This window comes from Myxine glutinosa, chromosome 7 (genome assembly GCF_964187855.1).
Source record: "Myxine glutinosa chromosome 7, kmMyxGlut1.1, whole genome shotgun sequence".
NCBI lineage: Eukaryota > Metazoa > Chordata > Myxini > Myxiniformes > Myxinidae > Myxine > Myxine glutinosa.
Window position 1 is genome coordinate 159,773,882 of NC_136267.1, and position 22,238 is coordinate 159,796,119.

Consider the following 22,238-nt stretch of genomic DNA (forward strand, 5'->3'; position numbering starts at 1 on the left):
AGGGGGAGAAACATGATCGTGTTCGTTCCTATCTGTTTCCTGTTCGTAAATGGAATAATCTTTACTTCAGTTCCTCTCAGGATCTTAGCTTTGTCGAGTGCCTTCAACTTCACCTGGGGGAAAGCTGCTGTTGTCTGTGGATCTGGCAAAGGTGGTGCCGGAGATGTGACTTCGATCCAACCCATTGAGTGAAAGGGAGTGTTTCCGTGAATAGAGACAATGTTTAAATCTATATTGTCTCCAACAAACTGAGTGACTGCATTGTTTGTTTCCCCAACCTCCATAAAGACCACCTGATCATTACTTGACAATTCACTTTCACTGGCTGGCACTTTGGCTGTCATCACTGATTGATCCTCAAGCGCAGCATCAACCGCAACCTCATCATTGATCTGTTCATCGGTTTCCTCCACAATGGTGTCAAGAGTGCCAGAAGTATCTGGAACATCATCTCCACTCCTACTATTAAGGAAGCAGTATTTGTAGTTTTGTGTCTCCGTGTAAGACTCAGTGTATCCCAGCCGGTGGAACTTGTTGAGCATCCATTTTGACCCAAATCTATGATCAAGTTGTATGGCAAGCCCCATTTGGTGTGGCAATACTCCAGACCGAGGTCGACAGGCCTTAATAAAATTCTGCCCCCAAACGGCAACTCTTTCGTCTGTCTTGACAATCGGTCTCAAGAACATCTGAAGGCTTGCAGGAACAAGTGTCAGCTGACTATCGATGTCAGTCATACTGTGTGTGGTGGCTGGTGGGGTATGACTTTGGACCTAAATCAATCAAGGCAATATCATTGGATATGAACTTGAGTGCCGTCTTTATGATCTGAGTCTTCTCATCTCCATGGTCAAGATTAGCATGATGCACTCGCAGAATATTGTCGGTGCCATCTTTGAGACAGAGTACATCTGCCCTTCTTTCCTGTGTTGTGAAATACAAGGTGTCTTCGTATTTCTCTAGAAGTTTTATCTTTAGCCAATGCTTTGAATAAGAAAGGCTCTTCTCTGGTGACTGATCAAACTCCTGCAGCTTTTCATGGACTTGGTCCATGTTCATTACCCCATGCTCTAATTCTGAGTCTAACCATTCGCAGAATTCAATAAAAACTGCCTCTCGCTCCTCATCAATACTCCTCTGTCCTCTCTTCCTTTTTCCTTCCTCATCAGTCTTGGACAAACTGTCACCTCTCGCAAACATAAGTTTGCATCGCAAATGGTACAGTGTTTCTCCTGCTACCAAGTCGTTGATCCCTTCCAGGCGTCCAGTGACTTCAGTGCCCCAGTCATCCCCACGACTCCGTGCTGTCTTCAGCAAGCTTGCCTTCAGTGTATCTGCAGTCAAATTATCTGGCACTCTGTATTTCTTTCTAGCTTGTGCTGGATTATTTTTGTAGAGCTGGGCTGGTTGGTTGCAAAGAATGCATACATCCTTATACAGGAGGTCAACTGACTGTGATCTTCTAGAACTGCAGCCAGTTGATGAACTGAACTCACAAGTAGTGCGTCTTCTCTTCAACTTTGATGACTCTTTCTCTGCCTTTGATGCTTGAGCTGACTTCTTGGTGGTTGCAACAAAGTTGTTGTACAGATCATTTTTACACTTCTGGTGGTACCTCAGTTTTTCTTCCTTTTGAGCCTCCTTCATACGTTCCACAACAGTAACATTTTCGACAGTTTCTGCTTGTTTCAATAAAGTTGAGTATCCCTTTGGAGTTGCCTGTATGAGCCTTTCAGCTGGTGTATCCGAGCGTGCACAGATGAAGCAATTGAGCACAGGTGGAGTAACGTCTTCATCCATATTGCTAGACTCCATGTCCTGCAAAGTAGAAAATGAGATATATTTAGAAATTATTTTTCCACAAAGGAGTGTCTGTGGTGAAATATAAATGTTAACAATCAACTCAGAATCATGAAAAACCCTTATTTGACCCCTCATAAGTTACTTAAGGGCCGATTTAAAAAAATAAAAATTCTCGAAAATAATTTTTCGGTACCCGAATTCAACAGCTTTTTTTCTGGGTTTCCCACGGGAGTTGACCTTCAACATTTTAACACATGTTATTACACATCTTTACAAACATATTGGTGAAGAAATTTTTTGGTAACAATTTAGTTAACAGATTTTCATATGTTTCCCTTACTAATATAATAAGGGGAGCGGTACACAAGATGGGGAGAAAGGGGGAAGCACACAAACACAACATTTGAGAGCAGGGACATCGGGAGATCTGTTGAAGGGAGAGGGCTTGGGGGGAGGTGGGAGAAGTATAAAACACATGGACACTGCAAGGACTTCCAGGAAAGAAGTTGGTGTTTCAAAAAAGTGGATCTGGGGTGAATTAGCAGGGGTAGAAAAGATCAAGGTTTTGGATGGAGGAAGACAAGAGATGGTGGTGAACAGCTGTTTTAAAGACCTGGAGGGAGGAGTAGGATTGAAGGGAGTGGGGGAGTTTGTTCCAGAGGCGGGAGAAAAGAGGAATGAAGGAGTGAAGGTGAGCAGAGAGTCTTGATTTTGGCAGTTTAACCATAAGAGGGTTGCTGGCAGATCTTGTGCGACCTGTAGGAATATTTGGGGGACAGAGCACATACAGGGCTGGGGGAGCAAGGCCGGAGAGGAGTCGGTAGAAGACGGAAAGACCACCAACCTGCCTGCGGTGAGTGAATGAAAGGCCCTCGGAGTTAGCTTCATCGCGGAAGATTCCAATGATTCTGAAGAACTCGCAATTAAAAAATTCTCGTTTCCGGATCCGGATTCGGATCTTCAACAATATTGAATCATTTCATCCGTGTCACATACACAACCTGTCCACAAAGTTTCGTCTAAATCCGTCCATAACTTTTTGAGATATCCTGTTCACAAACAGACAAACAGACAGACCGGGGTGAAAGCATAACCTCAGTCCACCTTAGGTAAATATTGTCTTGTAATATGGAGGTAATAAAAAAAATTATTGTCATATTACTCTAAGTAATTTTACCTATTAAAGAAGGAATGGTGGGGGGAGGGGAGGTGGGGTGGGGTTTGTTGCGTCCAAACTTTTGCCAATTCAAAATAAATTCAGCTAAAATTCCTTTTTCTAATATGAATTTGTAAAAAAGTATTGCAACTAAAAATTTCCCATTTTTAATGTATTGTAATTAAACCCAAACAAGCCTCATAAATGCTCCAAAGGGAAATTAAGTCTAGAATTTAAAAAAAGATTTATGTGGGAGTGGGGTGAGTGCCCCTGTACCCCCCTTAGCATGGCACGCTTTTAGCCTACAGGCCTGGAGTAGTCCACAGTACACTTTTAGATCAGCCCCACCACAATCTTTAAAAAAATCTTTTTTAATGTTTTCCTGATTGAAGATCCACCCACGCATGCTATCTTTCCATAAATGTGTAATCAATTTGACCCTAAACTTTCAACTGAAATGTCCATAAAAAATATTTCCGATTCATTGGATTTGTGCAGTGGAGTTGATTTTTTTTTTCTCATGCACAGTGCATTCAGAAAGTATTCAGACCCCTTCACGTTTTTCACATTTTGTTATGTTGCAGCCTTATGCTGAAATGGTTTAAATTCGTTTTTTCCCTCATCAATCTACATTCAATACCCCATAATGACGAAGAGAAAACAGGATTTTAGAAAGTTTTGCAAATTTATGAAAAAGAAAAAACTGAAATATCACATTGACATAAGTATTCATACCCTTTTCTATGACACTTGAAATTTAGCTCAGGTGCCTCCCATTTCTCTTGATCATCTTTGAGATGTTTCTACACCTTGATTGGAGTCCACCTGTGGTAAATTCAATTGATTGGACATGATTTGGAAAGGCACACACCTTTCTATATAAGGTCTCACAGCTGACAATGCATATCAGAGCAAAAACCAAGCCATGAGGTCGAAGGAACTGCCTGCAGAGCTCAGAGACAGGATTGTGTCGAGGCACAGATCTGGGGAAGCCTACAAAAAAATCTCTGCTGCATTGAAGGTTCCCAAGAGCACAGTGGCCTCCATAATTCTTAAATGGAAGAAGTTTGGAACAACCAGGACTCTTCCTAGAGCTGGCCGCCCGGCCAAACTGAGCATTCGGGAGAGAAGGGCCTTGGTAAGAGAGGTGACCAAGAACCCGATGGTCACTCTGGCTGAGCTCCAGAGATCTTGTGTGAAGATGGGAGAATCTTCCAGAAGGACAACCATCACTGCAACACTCCACCGATCTGGGCTATATGGCAGAGTGGCCAGACGGAAGCCAAACAGTTAAATCTTGGTTTCATCAGACCACAGAATCTTGTTTCTCACAGTCTCAGAGTCCTTTAGGTGCTTTTTTTTGCAAACAACAAGCGGGCTTTCATGTGTCTTTCATTGAGGAGAGGCTTCTGTCTGGCCACTCTGCCACTCTGCCATAAAGAAGTGCAAGGATACGGTCAATCGTTTACCTCTTTGGTGTAAAGCCCGACTGCTCTGGTCACTGATGCTCGAGCAGATGGTGGAGAATCCTCTCCAGGATGATCCAAGCAAAGACCTTGCCCAGCACCGAGAGTAGCGTCACCCCTCGGTAGTTGTTGCAGTCCTGGTGATCACCCATCCCTTTCCAGAGGGGGGCAATAAGGCCCCTCTTCAGTCAGTTGGGATGATGCATGTGCTCCAAACAGAGTACAGAACTGCGTGCAATGACACAAGTACAGCATTTCCACCAGCCTTGAGAAGTTCAGCAATGATGGCACAAATCCCAGGAGCTTTACCCCCCCCCCCCCCCCCCTTTCAACCGGTTCACCGCCGCCTGTGTTTCCACAAGTGATGGCAGTTCACAGTTAGTTGGGGGGCGGGGGTCAGCATTTCGGATAGCAACACCCCTGACATCCAACTCAGCGGCCAGTGGATCAGCCTGGTACAACCGCTCAAAATATCCGGCCCATCCGGCCTCTGTCAAGAGGCCACCACCCTCTGCTCTAACTGCAGTACACCTAGGGACAGGCTTAGAGGAATGCAATGCACGGATTCCTCTGTAAGCAGGATGAGAATCGCATGTCCATAAGTGATGCTCTACCCTTGTCATATCATAAGTGATGCTTCACAGATTCCTCGCACATAGGCCTCCTTGTCCGCCCTCAGCGAGCGTACAGTTTTACGCCTCAGCTCCCAGAAGAGTTCAGCTCTTCTATCTGAGAGCCTTGCAACTCTGATCGATGGTATCAAGCGTCTCCTGAGAGACAAAGTTCCTCTTCGCCTGACGGTGGGTTCCAAGACAGCCACCAGCAGCCTCAAGGATGGTGGTCTTTTTTTTTCTTTTTTCTTTTTAATGTAGAAGGCTCCAGGCACAGACTATGTCCTCCTCATCGAGGCAAGGCCTAAATAAAAGAGCTGCATTGATAGAAGGGTAAAGAAGGAGAGAATAGTGTAAGAGTTTTTGAGAAAGCAGAAAATCTGCTTTTTGACAAAGGGAAGATCATAAGTGTTTGGAAAGACATGTGAAGGTAAAGAGTTCCAGAGTTTGGCAGTGGAGGGGAAGAAACAAACATCATAACGGCCCACCCTTGAGTTGCCAATGGCCACACAATAATCATGAGATGTAGTGGCTTGTCGAGTATTCCTTGGTCTCGCCAATGGTGGAGGTACACAAGCAGAAAGTTATTGGGAGCAGAAACCGAAATAATATCTGTAGAAAAGAGAAAGAGGCGTAATTTGAGCGGGTCGAGTTTTGATGTCAGATTGGGAGATAGTCCGGCAGCTAAGCTAAATATAGCATAACAATTGTGCATTTTGTGAGGAAAGCACCAAATTTGGCACACTAGTAGACTATCATATTATGAAAAGATCTGGATATTGGGCCATCTCAGATTCAGAGATTTGATTTTTGCAAGATTTGCAGATTTTGCAGATTTGCAAGCTGAGATTGCAACGCCAGGGATGGCGGACTCCTTCCTGCGAGCTGCCCACGTCACCCGCACAAGAAGAGCTCATCAAATCACTGCAGCGGCACTGCACATCCTGCAACACCGTGCGTATGAACGCCACTGTATGACATATGCTGATGATGCAGAAGACCTGCCTGAGTTCGAAGACTGGTGTCACCAGAGAGGAGAAGACATTCCCCACTTTCAGTACTGGGCAACTGTGCTGGAACTAGAGATGTTGGTACTGGTCTACGTGCGTTCTCTGCGGCAGGCTTCATTCACGATGTACCTTGATGCCCTGACGGAACTGGTCCCATGGTTCCATGCCTTAGACCACACACACTATGCCAGGTGGGTCCCTGTTCACCTGAGGGACATGGTTGCACTCCCAATGAAGCACCCAGATGTAGCCAGAGAATTCAGGGCTGGCAACTTCACTGTACAGAAGACGAAGAAGGTGTTCTCTTCGATCCCAATCGACCAGGCGCATGAACAGAATAACGCCTGCATCAAAGGAGATGGTGGAGCAGTCGGCCTCACTGACAACCCAAGTGCCCTGCGGCGTTGGATGATTGCCGGGCCAGACGTTGCCAGGGCCATAGAAGAGTTCCAAGATGGCCATCGACACTGGGGGAGGCGAGAGGACACACGTCATCACGACCAGACACCAACTGTGCAGACCTCTTTCGCCAAGGATGTCCGCGCCCTTGTCAGCATCATAGAAGAGCTTGGCAACCCCTTTGAGGAAGAGAGCATGGATCTGGTTGTCCTTGACACAAAGGAAATTGCAGGTCCTGCTGCAGTTGAGACTGTCAGGAATGTGAAGAACATTGGCCAAGAGCAGTTCCAGGCTTTCACCAGAGAATGCCTGGTGGAAAGGACCAAGCCAATTGATGATGCAATTCGTCGGAACAAGCTGAAGGTGTCATTTTGGAAAATGGCTGCCACAGCCATCAGGGGCTGAATTTGAGATGGCCCAATATCCAAATCTGTTCATAATAGGATAGTCTACTAGTGTGCCAAATTTTGTGCTTTCCTCACAAAATGCACAATTGTTATGCTAAGTTGCCCCACTAAGAGTTGATAAGTCGAATTACTTTTAATTCAATTCTGTCCAGTAAAGATGTGGAACTAGAACCTCCCCAGATGTGAGAGCAGTGCTCTATACAAGGACAAATCAATCCATTATATAGTTGAAGCAACTGTTGAGAGGAGAAGAATCTTCGACATCTGAACAGGACTCCGTTTCTTCGAGGCAGATTTAGCTATTTGTGTAATGTGTGGATTCCAGGATAGATTTGAAGTTAGGGTAATACCTAGTAGGTTTATTGTATCACATGGTGTAATTGTGGAGCTTTCAAAGGAGATTGGAGAGTTGAGAGGAGTTTTAAAGAGAGAGATGGGAAGAAATTTAGTTTTAGAGGCATTAAACTTCATCTGATTACATTTGCCCCACTGGGAAATCTTGTCCAAATCCGAATTTGAAGAGGTGGTTGTGATAAAACGAGATGCAAATCGATTGAGGGAAGATGGGGAAGATGGGAAAAACATGGATGAATGCAACATTGAGTCATCAGCATATGAGTGCATTTGGTTATTTGTAGAAGAAAGAAGGCCATTGATAAAAAGAAGGAAGAGTGTTGGAGACAGCACAGAACCCTGAGGAACACCGCTGTTGATAGGGAAGGAGGGAGATGTTGAGCCATGGACAATTACAGAGATAGAGCGGTCAGAGAGAAAGCTTGATATGAGAGAGCAGAGTGAAGGAGGAAAGCCGAAAGAGGGAAGCTTGGATATCAGACCCCGATGCCAAACTCTGTCAAAGGCTTTTGAGATATCAAGGCCTACAACAAAGGATTTCCCAAAGTCTCTCAGAGACAAGGCCCAGACATTTGTAATGTAAGAAAGGATATTGAAGGCACTCCACAACTCCTCAGGATCCCTCAAAGCATCCAGACTCCAAAACCCCACGCAACCTGCTTGAAAACTCCTCAGCTACCCTCTCCTCCTTGAGCTTGCCCACATCCAGCCTCGGCTGGGATGATAGCATTCTCTTGGATTTGAGATGAAACTTCAGAGTTGCTACAACAAGCCTGTGGTCAGTGTTGAGGAAATGAGCACTCCGGTAGACCCTGTAATTCTGGAGCATCTGCCATCGACCATCAATGAGCACATGGTCAATCTCCTTCGCCACACCACCAGCATTGGAATACCAAATCCAGCAATGAGGCTGTGGGTGCTGAAACCATGAGCCAGCCATCCTAAGTCCATGACTTCTTGCAAAGCCAAGGAACTTAGTGCTATTCTGGTTCACAATCCCAGATCCATGGGGACCAACACATGCCTCATAACCATCCCTATCAATGCCAGTCGATGCATTGAAATCCCCCAAGACTAGAGGAGTATCTCTCCTGAGGCACTGATCAACCACAGACTCGAGTGTGGCGTAGAATGCCTCCTTCACAGTCAGATCACTTTCCTCAGTCGAAGCATATACAGAAACCAGGGAGATGACACCCAAAGAGTGACGAATCCTGTCTCATAATACGCTCGTTGACCGGTGTTACCTCGACTATCATGGGAGTCAGCTTATTGGACACAGCTATAGCAACTCCCTGGGCACGGTAACCATCAAAGGGACCAGACCAGTAGTACGTGTAACCACCCACCATGATCTTACCACTATCCGGCCTCCGAACCTCAGAAAGTGCTGCAACACTGATGTTCAAACGCTGGAACTCAGATGATAGCAGAGACAGGTGATCATCCTCTCTTAGAGTAAGAACGTTCCAGGCACCCACCCGAAGGAACCACCTCAGGTTAACCCAAAGAGACCGTCGTCTGGTGGACGACGTCTCAGCACCACCCCGACACACACCTCCACAACCCAACCCAGGAAAGTTACCCCGTGCTTTTCCTCCTATTAAAGAATAGGGGTCCCGAAGGCTTTGCCCCAATCGCGTCATCCAGTGAGCTGCCCTGCGAAGGGCAGCTGCACAGGAGGTACTCCCACGGAGTGGGGTTTTATTTAGTTGTGTTATTTGTGCGTGTTCTGTAATGACGTGTTTTATGGTGGCCGGAGTGCAAATCCTGCCACCAACCTCCTGGAAAGAGGTAACTCGACTGCAGGAGGACGTCCGCAGACAGTTGGGCACCGGATATGGATGGCCGTTGGCTCACAGGAGCTCCTCCGTCCTTTGACAGGTCTTGTTTTAGCCCTGCCAGGTGTCCATATCCAAACACCCCCTGGGGGGCGACGAGACAAGGTGGGGAAAAAACTTTTTCCTACCCCCAGGAAAATGTGTGACTACTCTTAGTCTGGCTCCTACCCATTGACCCGCCTGGCTAGGTAAAACCTACCAGGAGAAAAGCTCCCGCCCGTATAGCCCAAAGGGTCACAGGAGCATGCAAGCCTCCCCACTACGATCAAAGTGGTAGTCACAATCGAGGAGGAAGATGGCGTCTTTGAAAGCCTGGATCTTGGTTTGGACCCAGGAAATCGCGGTAACAAAAACCTATCACGGACAGCCGGACGGACAACCTGAAAACATAATGCCTCCGGCGACTTCGTCGAAAAGAAAAAGCTGAAAGTAAGAATTCACACAGCATTAACAGCAGTGCGCATGGTTCTTTAATCCATGAACCAGGAAAGACATGCTTCCTCCCAGCAAGTCGGAGTTTGCTCATTTCAGCAGAATGAAACAGGCATTTGAAAATATCCAGCCCTGGGAAAAAGAAAATTATGGCAGATGTATGTTGGCCACAGCATACCGGAATATAGTCGGGACAATGTGGCACAAAGGATGAAACTGGCAGAAAAGTTAACACTGGCAGAAAAGACTTTTGACATTGTTTGTGAGTGGCATGTTTTCACACCTGTCAAAGTGCCTTTGGATAATCTCAGTAAATATTTTCATGATTACACATTGAAACATACTTGCCTTTTTTTTGCAGTCAGTAAAATTTTACAGCTCCCAGGTCAATTTTTTTGTCTTTATAAAAATTCCAATATTTTTAATTGTTACTAAAGCTCATACATTATGTACAGGACTAGGATACAGTGGACGTACACATCAGTGGAGTGTGCGTGAATTGCAGGGACATTTGTAGACAACGGATAAATCAATACAGGGTATAGAATTTGAAATTGGGATCTTAGCATCATGAGCGATGTACTCAGATTGGAATTGGAAGTATACCAACAATCCCATACGCGATATTTATTTGTCCATTATCTAATAATGTCCAATTCTAATTAATTTTAAAGTACACTGATGTCTGCTAATGTCTTTGTCTGGTACGTGATGGATGTACAAGCTCCTCCATGAGCCTTTGATCAATGTAAGCAAATGGAAACCAAAATTATTATTTTTTAGAAGTGCCTTTCATGTCACTGGTTTACTTATTGACTCAAGACATTTCAGCTTTTCATATTTAATTATTTTGTAAAAAAAATTCAATTTTTTTTTCTTTTTTAATATTGATAAACTATAGGATGTACTATTTCTTCGACATTATGCACAAAAAGCTTACCGTTTACTCTCAAAATACAGTCAAATATGAAGATGTTTGGGCCAATTTTTGGGGGAGCACTGACCTTTTATAGTTGGCATTTCAATGCCCATCCCAAATTGCCATTGGGGGCATTAAGAGTCGACCGCAATGTCTGGACTTGGTCCACATGGAAACCAGACCAGGCAGGGCAGGCACATTAGCCCCTCCACGAAGGTGATTTAGATCCATCTGGTATTTTACCAGCAATCCAGAAGCTTCAAATCAAAATCTTTAACTATTACTTATAGAAACATTGTTATGTGTAAGGAGGGAGGGGGCGGGGGGGTCCATAGCTAGAATGTGGTAAGAATAGTATGGACCGTTTGTCTGATAAGGTTAGATTTACCCTACTATTAGATATCTGTCAGAGGTAAAGTCGTATGGTAAAACATGCACCAAGGAGACGGTGATTGTAAACCTTAGAGCAGAATCGGGTACGGTTGTATTGCGTAAAACCTCAGGACTCGTGGCACCCGGCACTTTAAAGGAATCATCACAGGCCGTTTGGCCAGAGTGCAGTGGGCTACGGTGGCGATATGAGCATTGGAGCCCTGGAGAGGGGCAAAACACTTTTGCGAGGGGCCACCCCGCAGTGTCTGGAAGATGGCACCACCCACAAACACCAGCGGCCAATGATAAGACCAGCCGTTTGCTAGAAAGGCAGTCCCCATAGTGTGCAAAGGCCGTGTCTGTGCATGCACACAGCAGTTAAGCATTTTGTTTCAAAGAGAACAATATCTCTCTCTCTCCCTCTCCCTCTGTTTCATCCCTCTCCATGGATGGACCATTTGGAGAGTTGGGGAGATCTCTCCTCATCAGCATCCCCTCCTCTCCTGGCCTCCTTATCGCCATTGTTCCCCAAGTTACACTTTGCCATGTTCCACACCAGCATGTGTCACATCATCCCACAGTCACAATCAGCTCATCCCTGCCTTAATTCCTCACCTGTGTTCCCCTTCCTGGTTTGAGTCTGGTATTTTGGCACCATCGTGGATTATGTCATTATATTTGTACATATGATTGGGGTTTCATGTCTTACCCCCCCATATTTGTCTGTATTCGTGTACCAGATCTGTCTTGGTTTTGTTGACTTGTCCATCCCCGTGTCGGTATCATTATTATTTTATTTTTAAATTCCCTTTTTAAGGCCATTTTCCCTCCTAGAGCGGGGGTTAGCCTTGCAGGCCCCATGAAAATCATCATCGTTCCTTTTTTGAGGCAATGGTTTATTGCCGGATGCCCTTCCTGACACCAACCCTTTAGTCGCCTCTTACTATTTTAGACACACAGGGATATGGTGTACCTATTCTAAACCGGGGCACACACCGGCAGTCGGTATCATTTTTATAATAAACCATTATTTGATCAACTGCTAAATTCGGTTTATCTAACAGGCGATCACTGGGATTTTGGAAATGGTAAATAACACAGTATAAATTAAGAATGCAATGAAAATTAGGAGATCATTTCAGCCACTGTGGGGGTTGTATAAACCCCTGGCTCAGAATTCCTGCGTTAGCTGGGCTTCTGACGTGACAATATTTAAAGCCAACAATCACTGGCATGCCTGTCCAGGTTCCTTTCCATGAGGCAATCACTCTTGTATGTCTAAATAGCAATCAGACAGAACAATACAATGACAACAACACAACAACAGGCATTTCAAGGCCATTTTCCCTGCTAGAGCGGGGGTTAGCCTTGCGGTCCCCATGACAATCTTCTCCATTTTGCCCTATTTTCTGCATCTCCTCTTGTTAACCCCCTTGCCCGCATTTCTTCTTCCACTATCTTTAGCCAAGTCTTTCTCGGTCTTCCCCGTCCTCTACTTCCTTCTACATTCATTTCCATCACTCTTGTCAACCAGTCACTTTCATCCTTCCTCAACACATGACCAAACCATCTCAACCTGTTTCTCTTCACAGCATCCATCACAAGCTCTATTCCCATCATCTTTCACAATTCATCATTTGTCTTCCTCTCTCTCAACGATACTCCACACATCCACCGAACCATACAATACAGAACAATACAATGAAATATGCATTAATCTTTGTTTCACTCCTTGTTGTTATTAATGTTGATGTTGTTATTGACATCATGATGATGGTGGTTGCTGTAGTGGTGGTCGCTTTAAAAGCTCCAAATTTTGAAGAAAATGCTTCTGACCATTACTTTTAAATAATAAATAAATAATAATAATAACCATTACTTTCATGCCGTGGGGAACATTGGAGCTGCCGACGCAGTTTTATTGGCTAAGGAGTACAATCCTGGATAGGTTGCCACTCCAACACAGGATACTCAAATGCCTTATTACCCGAGTAAGCTGGTACTAATTTTGACAACCTCAGAAGGATGACAGGCTGAGTCAACCCACCTTGTGTTATTTCAACGGCACAAAAGGGGCTCATATTCAAGATCCTAAAATCTTAAGCCAGCACCTTAATCGTTAAGCCAACACCAAGCATTATTTTCCTAAATGCAGCACAAATACAAACAAATAAACAGGTAGGATTTACATTCTATTGCTAAGTGGATCATTGACACGCTTAGTCGTATCCTGCATGCTGATGACGTAAAGGTGCATTTTAGGCTTTGTGATTGTGACAACCCCAAGCCTGACACCTGTCTAACAGACACCACACAGATATAAAGTCATTTATTCAGTATCTTCTATGAGTTTTCTAACATTTCCATAGAATGGAAGTTTACAAATATATGTGCTGTCCAACCTACTAACTGGGGCGGACATTGCTGTAATCTACCATATAAAACACAATGTTAGTTTGTGTGCTTGTACAGATGTCTGTCCCCCTTCATCAGGGTAGGTTTTAAAGGCCAATCTTTTAATACGAATGTGTGTTCACTACGGACTATTTTTGAAGATAAAACAAACTCGAAAAACATTTTTCATAAAAGAGTAAGTATGTCTCTTATTTTGGTATTGTATACGGTGGCTTGCAAACCGATCCCCAAGGGCGGTGTACGGAAGTGTTTTTTTTAATATATATATAATAATAAATACAAGACGTGTGGAGGTGAAATTCGCTGCACGTGATGTGCAAAGCAATCGGAGTAAAACGAGTGTTCATTTACATCCATAGGATGTCTAATAAATAAAGAAGATATCAGCACACCTGACACTAGGCCGAGGCTTCAGACTTTGGCACGCTCACTCACGGCTGCACCATCGAATAAACTGTTTCAACCCGTCATTGTTGACGGGCTTTTTACTTGTGGCTAATAATTGCTGTGAAACTGAAGAGCACGTGCTGCATTGTAGAGTCCACATGCTGTTAGTATTTACTGATTATTACAAATGATGAAGCACTTTTGTTTTTCACTTTAAGCACTTGCCTTTCCCTTACATGGTTGCTTGCCCGTTGTTTATTTTGGCACAGGTATGCCTAGACCTGATCCTTCTTTATTGTGTTTACTTTTCATCTTTCAGTTAGTGGTATTTGGTTCGTTTTCATCTTTCTGTTTGTGGTATTTGGTTCGGCTAAGTGTCGCAATTACGATTAAAATTTTTTTTTTAGCAAATCCCATACCTTGATGTTGAGAGATACATTTGATGTTTAATTGATGCAAAACAAACCCGAGTTTGATGGAAATGGGGTATACGGGGTTCCTCGGAATCAACTGTAAATCAGCAGTTATTTTATTTTCCACTAATTATACTACAAATAAATGGCAGATAGTGGCGGACACGAAAGCCCACTGGCGTGGTGACATCATTCCGCGCACCAAGTGGGCGGCGGCCACGCCCCAGAGAGAGGCGTGGCCTCAAGATATACACGGGGGCGCAGCCCGGAGCAGCTCAGTGCTGCAGTTTGAGTACTTTCAATAAAGACTCTTTTATGAACCGCGTTGTCCGCTTGCTCCTTGCGTAAGCATTAGCGCGCGCAGCATTGCGCTTCATATGGTGACCTCGACGTTGGATCTGCCGTAGCGATCCTTCCGAACACGACGCCATTGCAATGGCAAACAACAACGCAATGTCGATTAAACTTCCCGAATTTTGGGAGGCCCAGGCCGAAGTCTGGTTCGTCCAAGCCGAAGCCCAATTTCAGCTTCGGCGCCTCACCGGCGACGACGCGCGCTACTGCCACGTCGTCGCCTCCCTCGGGCCCGGCACGGCCGCTCGAGTTGTGTCCGTCCTTCGCCACCCACCGGACGGCCACAAGTACGAGGCACTCAAGCGGCTACTCCTAGCCACGTTCGGCCTCACGGACGACGCTTTGGCCGACCGCCTCCTGGATCTCCCCGAGCTCGGCGACACGCGCCCGTCGGTCCGAATGGACCATATGCTGTCACTGTTGGGCGACGAAGCCCCCGGTTCTCTATTCCGGGCGCTTTTCCGTCGCCAACTTCCAGCGCAGGTTCGCCTCGCGTTGGCCGGGACCGTGCTAACGGAACCCCGAGCATTGGCAGCCGAGGCGGACAGGTACTTCGCGGCTTCGGATACGCGGGCGAGAGTCGGTGCGGCCATCACGGACCTCGAGGCTGATGCTGCTGATGATGCTGATCCACAGCATCAGCTTACACAGCCTACGCAGCATGCTGATACGCACCTCGTGACCGCCGCCACGCCCCGCCCACCGCCGCGGCGAAAACCGCCACCGCAGGGAAAACCGCCAACGCCACCAGCCTGGCGGAGCCAACCGCACTCCTCCAGCTCCACCACCTGGTGCTGGTTCCACGCCAAGTTCGGCCACGAGGTTCGGCAGTGTCATCCGCCATGCTCCTTCAACAGGTCGGGAAACGCCCGGGCCGGCGCTCAATAGTGGCGATGAGCGCCGGCCGTTCGAGCAGCCTGCTGTTCATAACGGACACCTTATCCGGGCGCCGTTACCTGTGCGACACGCGAGCGCAGGTGAGTGTCGTTCCCGCCGGTACGTCAGACAAGCACGCCGCGGGCGGGGGCCCCGCGCTGCTTGCCGCGAACGGGACGCCCATCCGTACGTACGGAAAACGCTGCCTCTCTCTGCGGTTCGGAGGGCAGGTTTTCCGATGGACGTTCGTCACCGCCGACGTGCCCATGGCACTGCTTGGCGTGGACTTCCTGTGCGCTAATGGGCTCCTGGTCGACGTAAAGCGCAGACGTCTTGTCCAGGCCGAGACGTTCAGCTCGCTCGCTTGTGTGCTGCCCAGCTCGTTGAGCAGCTCAACGAGCAGCTCGCCGAGCGGCTTGCCAAGCGGCTTGCCGAACGTTTCGGTTCCGGCCACGTTGATCTGTACGCTTCCGGCAGCGGACGAATTCACCCGCCTCCTCGCCGGCTTCCCGGTCCTCACGCGGCCCACCTTCTTGGTGGGGGCCGTCAAGCACGGGGTGGCCCATCACATCCCCACCGTCGGGCCACCGGTCTACGCCCGGGCACGCCGCTTCGAGCCGACGAAGCTGGCAGTGGCAAAAGCGGCGTTCGCTACCCTGGAGCGACTCGGCATCGTTCGGCGCTCGGAGAGTGCTTGGGCGTCGCCGCTGCACATCGTGCCGAAGCCCGGCGGGGGATGGCGACCGTGCGGGGACTATCGCCGTCTCAATGACGCCACCACTCCCGACCGCTACCCCGTCCCCCACATTCAGGACTTTTCCGCCCGTTTGGCGGGCATGTCCTTCTTCTCGAAGGTGGACCTCATACGCGGCTACCATCAGGTCCCCGTCAGGCCAGAGGACGTCCCGAAGACGGCGGTCATCACGCCATTCGGACTCTTCGAGTTCTTGCGGATGCCCTTCGGTCTGAAGAATGCGGCTCAGGCGTTCCAGCGACTGATGGACAGCGTCCTGCGCGACTTGGATTTTGTCTACGTCTACCTGGACGATATCCTCGTCGCCAGCGCGTCCCGCGAAGAGCACCTACGCCACCTCCGCACGCTCTTCGAACGCCTGGGCCAGCATGGCCTGATTGTGAACCCCGCAAAGTGCCGGTTCGGCGTCGCCGTAATCGATTTTCTGGGGCACCGTGTCACCAGGCACGGAGCCGTCCCCCTGCCGGCCAAGGTGGAGGCGGTGAAGGGGTTTCCGCACCCCCGCACGATCAGAGGGCTGCAGGAGTTCCTGGGCATGGTGAACTTTTACCATCGGTTCCTGCCCCATATCGCCCAGCTCCTGCGCCCCCTGCACGAAGCTCTCCGAGGTAAGCCGGGCAAAGGCGACGTTACCTGGACCGATCAGATGGACACGGCGTTCACGGGCGCGAAGCTCGCCTTGGCTAATGCCACCATGCTCGCGCACCCGGCGCCCGATGCACCGATCGCCCTCACCACCGACGCCTCGGACTGCGCGGTGGGCGCGGTGCACGAGCAATGGGTGCGTGGAGCTTGGCAACCGCTGGCGTCCTTTAGCCGGCAGCTTCGCCCGCCCGAACGCCGTTACAGTACCTTCGACCGCGAGTTGCTCGGGCTTCACTTGGCGGGCAGGCACTTCCGCCATCTGCCCGAGGGCCGTGCGTTCACGGCCTTCGTCGACCACAAGCCGCTGATCTTCGCGATGGGCAAGGTCACCGAGCCGTGGTCGGCCCGGCAGCAGCGTCACCTCTCGGCCGTGTCCGAGTACACGACGGACATCCTGCACGTCGCGGGGAAGGACAACCCGGTGGCGGATTGCCTTTCCCAGGCCGTCGCCCACGCAGTCCACCTCGGCATCGACTATGCCCGGATGGCAGCGGACCAGGCCGCTGACCCCGACGTCCAGGCCTTGCGGACCGCCGTCACGGGCCTCCCCGTCACCGAGGTGCCGTTCGACGGCGCGGGCGCGGCCCTCTTGTGCGACGTCTCCCTCGGGCGGCCTCGCCCCATCGTGCCCGCGGGCTGGCAGCGCCAGGTGTTTGACGCCATCCACGGCCTGTCCCACCCGGGCGCGAGGGCCTCCCAAAGGTTGATCGCCGACAAGTTCGTCTGGCATGGCCTCCGGAAGGCCGTCCGCGGCTGGGCCAGGACGTGCCTCGCGTGCCAGCGCGCCAAGGTGCACAGGCACACCCAGGCCCCATTGGCCCCGTTCACGGTGCCGGAACGCCGGTTTGACCACGTCCACGTGGACCTGGTGGGACCTCTGCCTCCCTCGCGGGGTTTCACCCACGTCCTCACCATGGTGGACCGCACCACCCGGTGGCCGTAGGCCGTGCCCTTGGCGTCGACGACGACGGCGGACATCGCACAGGCTTTCATCGCCACCTGGGTCGCCCGGTTCGGCGCCCCCTCAGACATCTCATCCGACCGCGGCCCCCAGTTCACCTCGGAGCTCTGGGGGGCGGTCGCGCAGGGGCTCGGGGTCCGGCTGCACCGAACCACGGCCTACCACCCCCAGGCTAATGGCCTGTGTGAGCGATTTCACCGCTCATTGAAGGCCGCGCTCCGGGCCACCCTCCCCGACGGCGGCTGGGTCGACAGGCTCCCCTGGGTCCTGCTGGGCCTCCGGATGGCGCCCAAGGAGGACCTGCGCGCATCCGCGGCGGAGTTGGTCTTCGGGCAACCGCTGCGGGTGCCGGGCGAGTTCCTCCCCGACTCCACGGCACCATGGCGGTCAGGCACAGCAGCGCTCCGCTCTGCAAGAGACCGCCCAGAGGTTCGCCCCGGTGCCAACGGCATGCCACGGGCACCCACCGACGCACGTCGCCCCGGAGCTTCGCACGGCGGAGTACGTCTTCGTCCGCCACGATGCCCACCGGACACCACTGCGGCCCCCGTACGACGGGCTTTTCCGCGTGCTGGAGACCGGGGCGAAGCAGTTCACCCTGGACATCGGCGGTACTCCTGACCGCGTTTCTGTAGACCGCCTCAAGCCGGCCCACCTCGACGTGGACCATCCACCTCCAGTGGCCCGACCCCCGCGTCGGGGCCGCCCCCCTGCGGGCGGACCCCCGGCACCGCCCAGCCCCGCCGCCCCCCGGTCCTGCACCCATCCCAGGGGCAGCCAGAGGCATCCCACCTGGCATCCCTGCACCCCGGACGCCGCCGATCGCCAGGGGGCGCTTCGGCCGGGTCATCCGTTTGCCCCGCAAACTGGCCCTCCAGGTGCGCGGGAATTCTGGGGGGGGCGCGTGTGGCGGACACGAAAGCCCACTGGCGTGGTGACATCATTCCGCGCACCAAGTGGGCGGCGGCCACGCCCGAGAGAGAGGCGTGGCCTCAAGATATACACGGGGGCGCAGCCCGGAGCAGCTCAGTGCTGCAGTTTGAGTACTTTCAATAAAGACTCTTTTATGAACCGCGTTGTCCGCTTTCTCCTTGCGTAAGCATTAGCGCGCGCAGCGTCGCGCTTCAAGGTAATGTATGATTTCATTGATGAGAAAATACAAGTATTTTGTTATGTGTGGGTGATATAAGTTTTCTTGTGGCTCGTAGTGTGATATGACGTTATCGATATCAATCGAACAAGACGGTGGTAGCACATTCAGCAATATACACTACTTCAGCCCAAATTTGTAAGACAATTCAAGTGTCCTTTCTTTCTTCAGTGAAGGAAGGTTTTAAAAAATGAAATAAAATCTGGAAGCGAATGAAAAGGTTGCCAGTGTCACTTTGTGTGTTTAAGGAAAAACAGCGAGTCGGCTTCAGCACAATTTCCACAGCTGGGGTCCCGCAGCGCTCTGGGACCCCGGAAACCCGAAGCCGGCAATCTTAACGAGGCACGATCCACCGAAATTCTTTGCATTTACCATTGTACTTTAATGCGGTAGTGTTTTGGTTCTGACATCACATTGATATACTTTTACATTGTTTACGATCAATTTGCTAATGGCGATAAACTCCGTTATAATATTTTTCTTTTTAGTAAATCCCCTCTGATCCCACCATGGTGGTGGTTTTGGATCCATCGGAGACTGTTGACTTATGAAACAAAATCACAAGTCTTGCCAAGCAAGTGACTTTAATAAGTAGTCGTTTGACATAATTAAGGGAATATGATGTGGAGATATTCAATTGTTGTCGTTTACCATATCTCCTTCGAGAACTGTTATACTCCTTGATGTTTGTGAAGCATCATTTGATAACATAACTTGGGAATCAGTCAAAGAAAGTTTTTATTTTTCCCCCTTTGTCTTTGCAAAATACCTATGTATTGGGTTTTGCTTCAAGGAAGCCAGGCCTCATAGAATGCATTACCTAACTCGAACAATTCATTTACTTTTGCTATTAGCATTTGATGTTGTTGTTGAAAAGAAATGGAGTGTATTTATTTCCTTAATGTGAGTGGAGGGCAGAGGCAGAGGAAAGCTAAAGATAGGCTAGCGAATACCGTTTTCTGTCCAGCTTCGTCACCACTGTTTATATAGGTGGCTACATCATGGAGGGTTGCCTTGCCCCGATCGCACATGGCTGCCAGCTGTGCCTCCCCCATAACTCCCCCCCATCCACCCCCAAGCTGGATTAACCTGTCTCCACACTCACGCGTACGCACAATCCTCCCAATCACCTCCACTTCTGTCCACCTCTCGTGTTTGCTTAGGTGGACAGCGACACAGTTTGGAACGAGCTGCACTCTGCCAGTGCAGCACGCATGGCGGTGGGCTGCGTGGCTGAACTCGCCTGCAAGGTCGCCTCCGGGGACCTCAAGGTACATGGGGTTAGGCACAAGAAGGATGGGCACAGAGCGATTCGCAAAAACATTCTCCCTGGATGGTGTTTGTCGACTTGGCCGAACCTGGCTTGCGCTAGTAAAATGGCTCATTGCATGGCCACCCACAGAGTCTCACCGGCACCTCTGAAACGTTATATTCTTTATGGAGCCGTTTTTCACATTCTCACATGAAAAACCCAGCAACCTCCAACTCTGAATGAATATGTCCAATTGCAGTTCCACTATTGCTGCATCTTTCCCTTGTCGTGTTGTAACAAACTTCGGTTTGTTGTCGATATGTTTACCATTACTTATGAAACATTTATTGTAATTATCTTTTGATTTCCTTTTGGATCTTTTCTTTTGAATCTTTTGATTTTGACTGGGATTTCATTTCCTGATTTATTTGGCAGCTAATGTGCTCAGCTAATGTGCAATGTATGATGTGCTCATCGACAATTACAATAAGTCTTTAATTCAAGAGTAAATTCGTTGTGAAAACAAAAGTAGTTTGTCGGGATGTCAACAAGACCTAATGTTTTCAAAAACATTTCATGATAACAAGTAAGTGCTGTATTTATTCTGAAATCGTGGGAAGTATAAACTATGAAATCGATGATTTAAGATACCGACATTAATTATTTTTTTTCTCATTTACCTGGAAATAAAGGAAAAAAGGCAGCACCTGTAGCTGTCAGGTTTTCGATTAATTAATGTCGGATAATGCTTTGAGCAGCAAGCCTCAGAACGTGAGAACACAGGTTCAAGTCCAGTTGAATCTGCCCTGCTCCGCACACCCCACCTGGGAAGGAGCTGGACACCATTAAACTAATGCGTTTCACAGGCTGAGAGGCAACAAAGCAGATATAGCTCTTTGAGACATTCAGTTTGACACATTCTCCAAATAAATGTAAATGTGTAAAAATCATTGTCTTGACCAAAGAGCTCAGAGGTAGCAAACCTGGTCCTGTGTGCTGTTTAGTCTGAGTTTGATTACTATTGGGATAGGTCCGAGCTAGGGTTAGGGTTAGTGTTAGGGTTAGGGTTGTTAGGATTAGGGTTATTAAGAAATTAAGGACATTTACGCCAATGGACCCCCAGAATCAGAACAGACACTCGGAGGATTAAGCCAACAGACCCCCAGACTCAGAGCAGACACTCGGAGGATTGAGCCAATGGACACCCAGACTCAGAGCAGACACTCAGAGGATTAAGCCAACGGACCCCCAGACTCAGAGCAGACACTCGGAGGATTGAGCCAACAGACCCCCAGAATCAGAACAGACACTCGGAGGATTAAGCCAACGGACCCCCAGACTCAGAGCAGACATTAGGAGGATTAAGCCAATGGACCCCCAGACTCAGAGCAGACACTCGGAGGATTAAGCCAACGGACCCCCAGACTCAGAGCAGACACTCGGAGGATTAAGCCAACGGACCCCCAGACTCAGAGCAGACACTCGGAGGATTAAGCCAATGGACCCCCAGAATCAGAACAGACACTCGGAGGATTAAGCCAACGGACCCCCAGAAACAGAGCAGACACTCAGAGGATTAAGCCAATGGACCCCAGAATCAGAGCAGACACTCGGAGGATTAAGCCAATGGACCCCCAGAATCAGAGCAGACACTCGGAGGATTAAGCCAATGGACCCCAGAATCAGAGCAGACACTCGGAGGATGAAGCCAACAGACCCCCAGAATCAGAGCAAACACTCGGAGGATTAAGCAAATTGCTTGTTTTCTTGTGACGTCTTCGGAGCACGCGCACAGGGCACCCTGGGACACCTCGGCCATTTTGATACCCTCTCGAACAACGTCGTCAGCGGATTCACATTAAATAGTTTTTGTTCACGACCAGTCATGCCAATTTGCGGCATATTTCGTTGTTCAAACAGGCCAGGCGTTAGGCCAGGAGTTAAGTTTTACAAAACGCCCAAACTTCTACTGAATCAGGGTGAGGAAACAAGAAATTTAAGTGAAGAGAGGCGGCGTTTGTGGAAGGCTGCCATCAATCGCAGTGACATCCAAACAGAATCACAGTGGGATCGCACACCTGTCTGCTCCGAGCATTTTGTTAACAGTAAGTAAGAACATGTTTCATGGAATGCGAAACCTGGAACATAAAAGTATTGAATTTGAAACTGTCCAATAAACTTTCTAAAGTTATGTACTCTTATCAACTCGGTCAAAATGAATCTCGATTTTATCATGTGAAGAACGTGCTATGTATTCGTTG

At 48.9% G+C, this 22,238-nt stretch overlaps 1 protein-coding gene across 1 annotated transcript in view; it reads left to right on the forward strand.

Moving 5' to 3' along the window:
* LOC137430902 (histone deacetylase 4-like) overlaps positions 1-22,238 on the forward strand; it is a 500,554-nt gene that overhangs the window by 295,707 nt on the left and 182,609 nt on the right. The window contains exon 16 of the mRNA XM_078782462.1: positions 19,889-19,996. Within this exon, the coding sequence (XP_078638588.1) occupies positions 19,889-19,996 (108 nt within the window). The remainder of the gene's footprint in view (positions 1-19,888; positions 19,997-22,238) is intronic.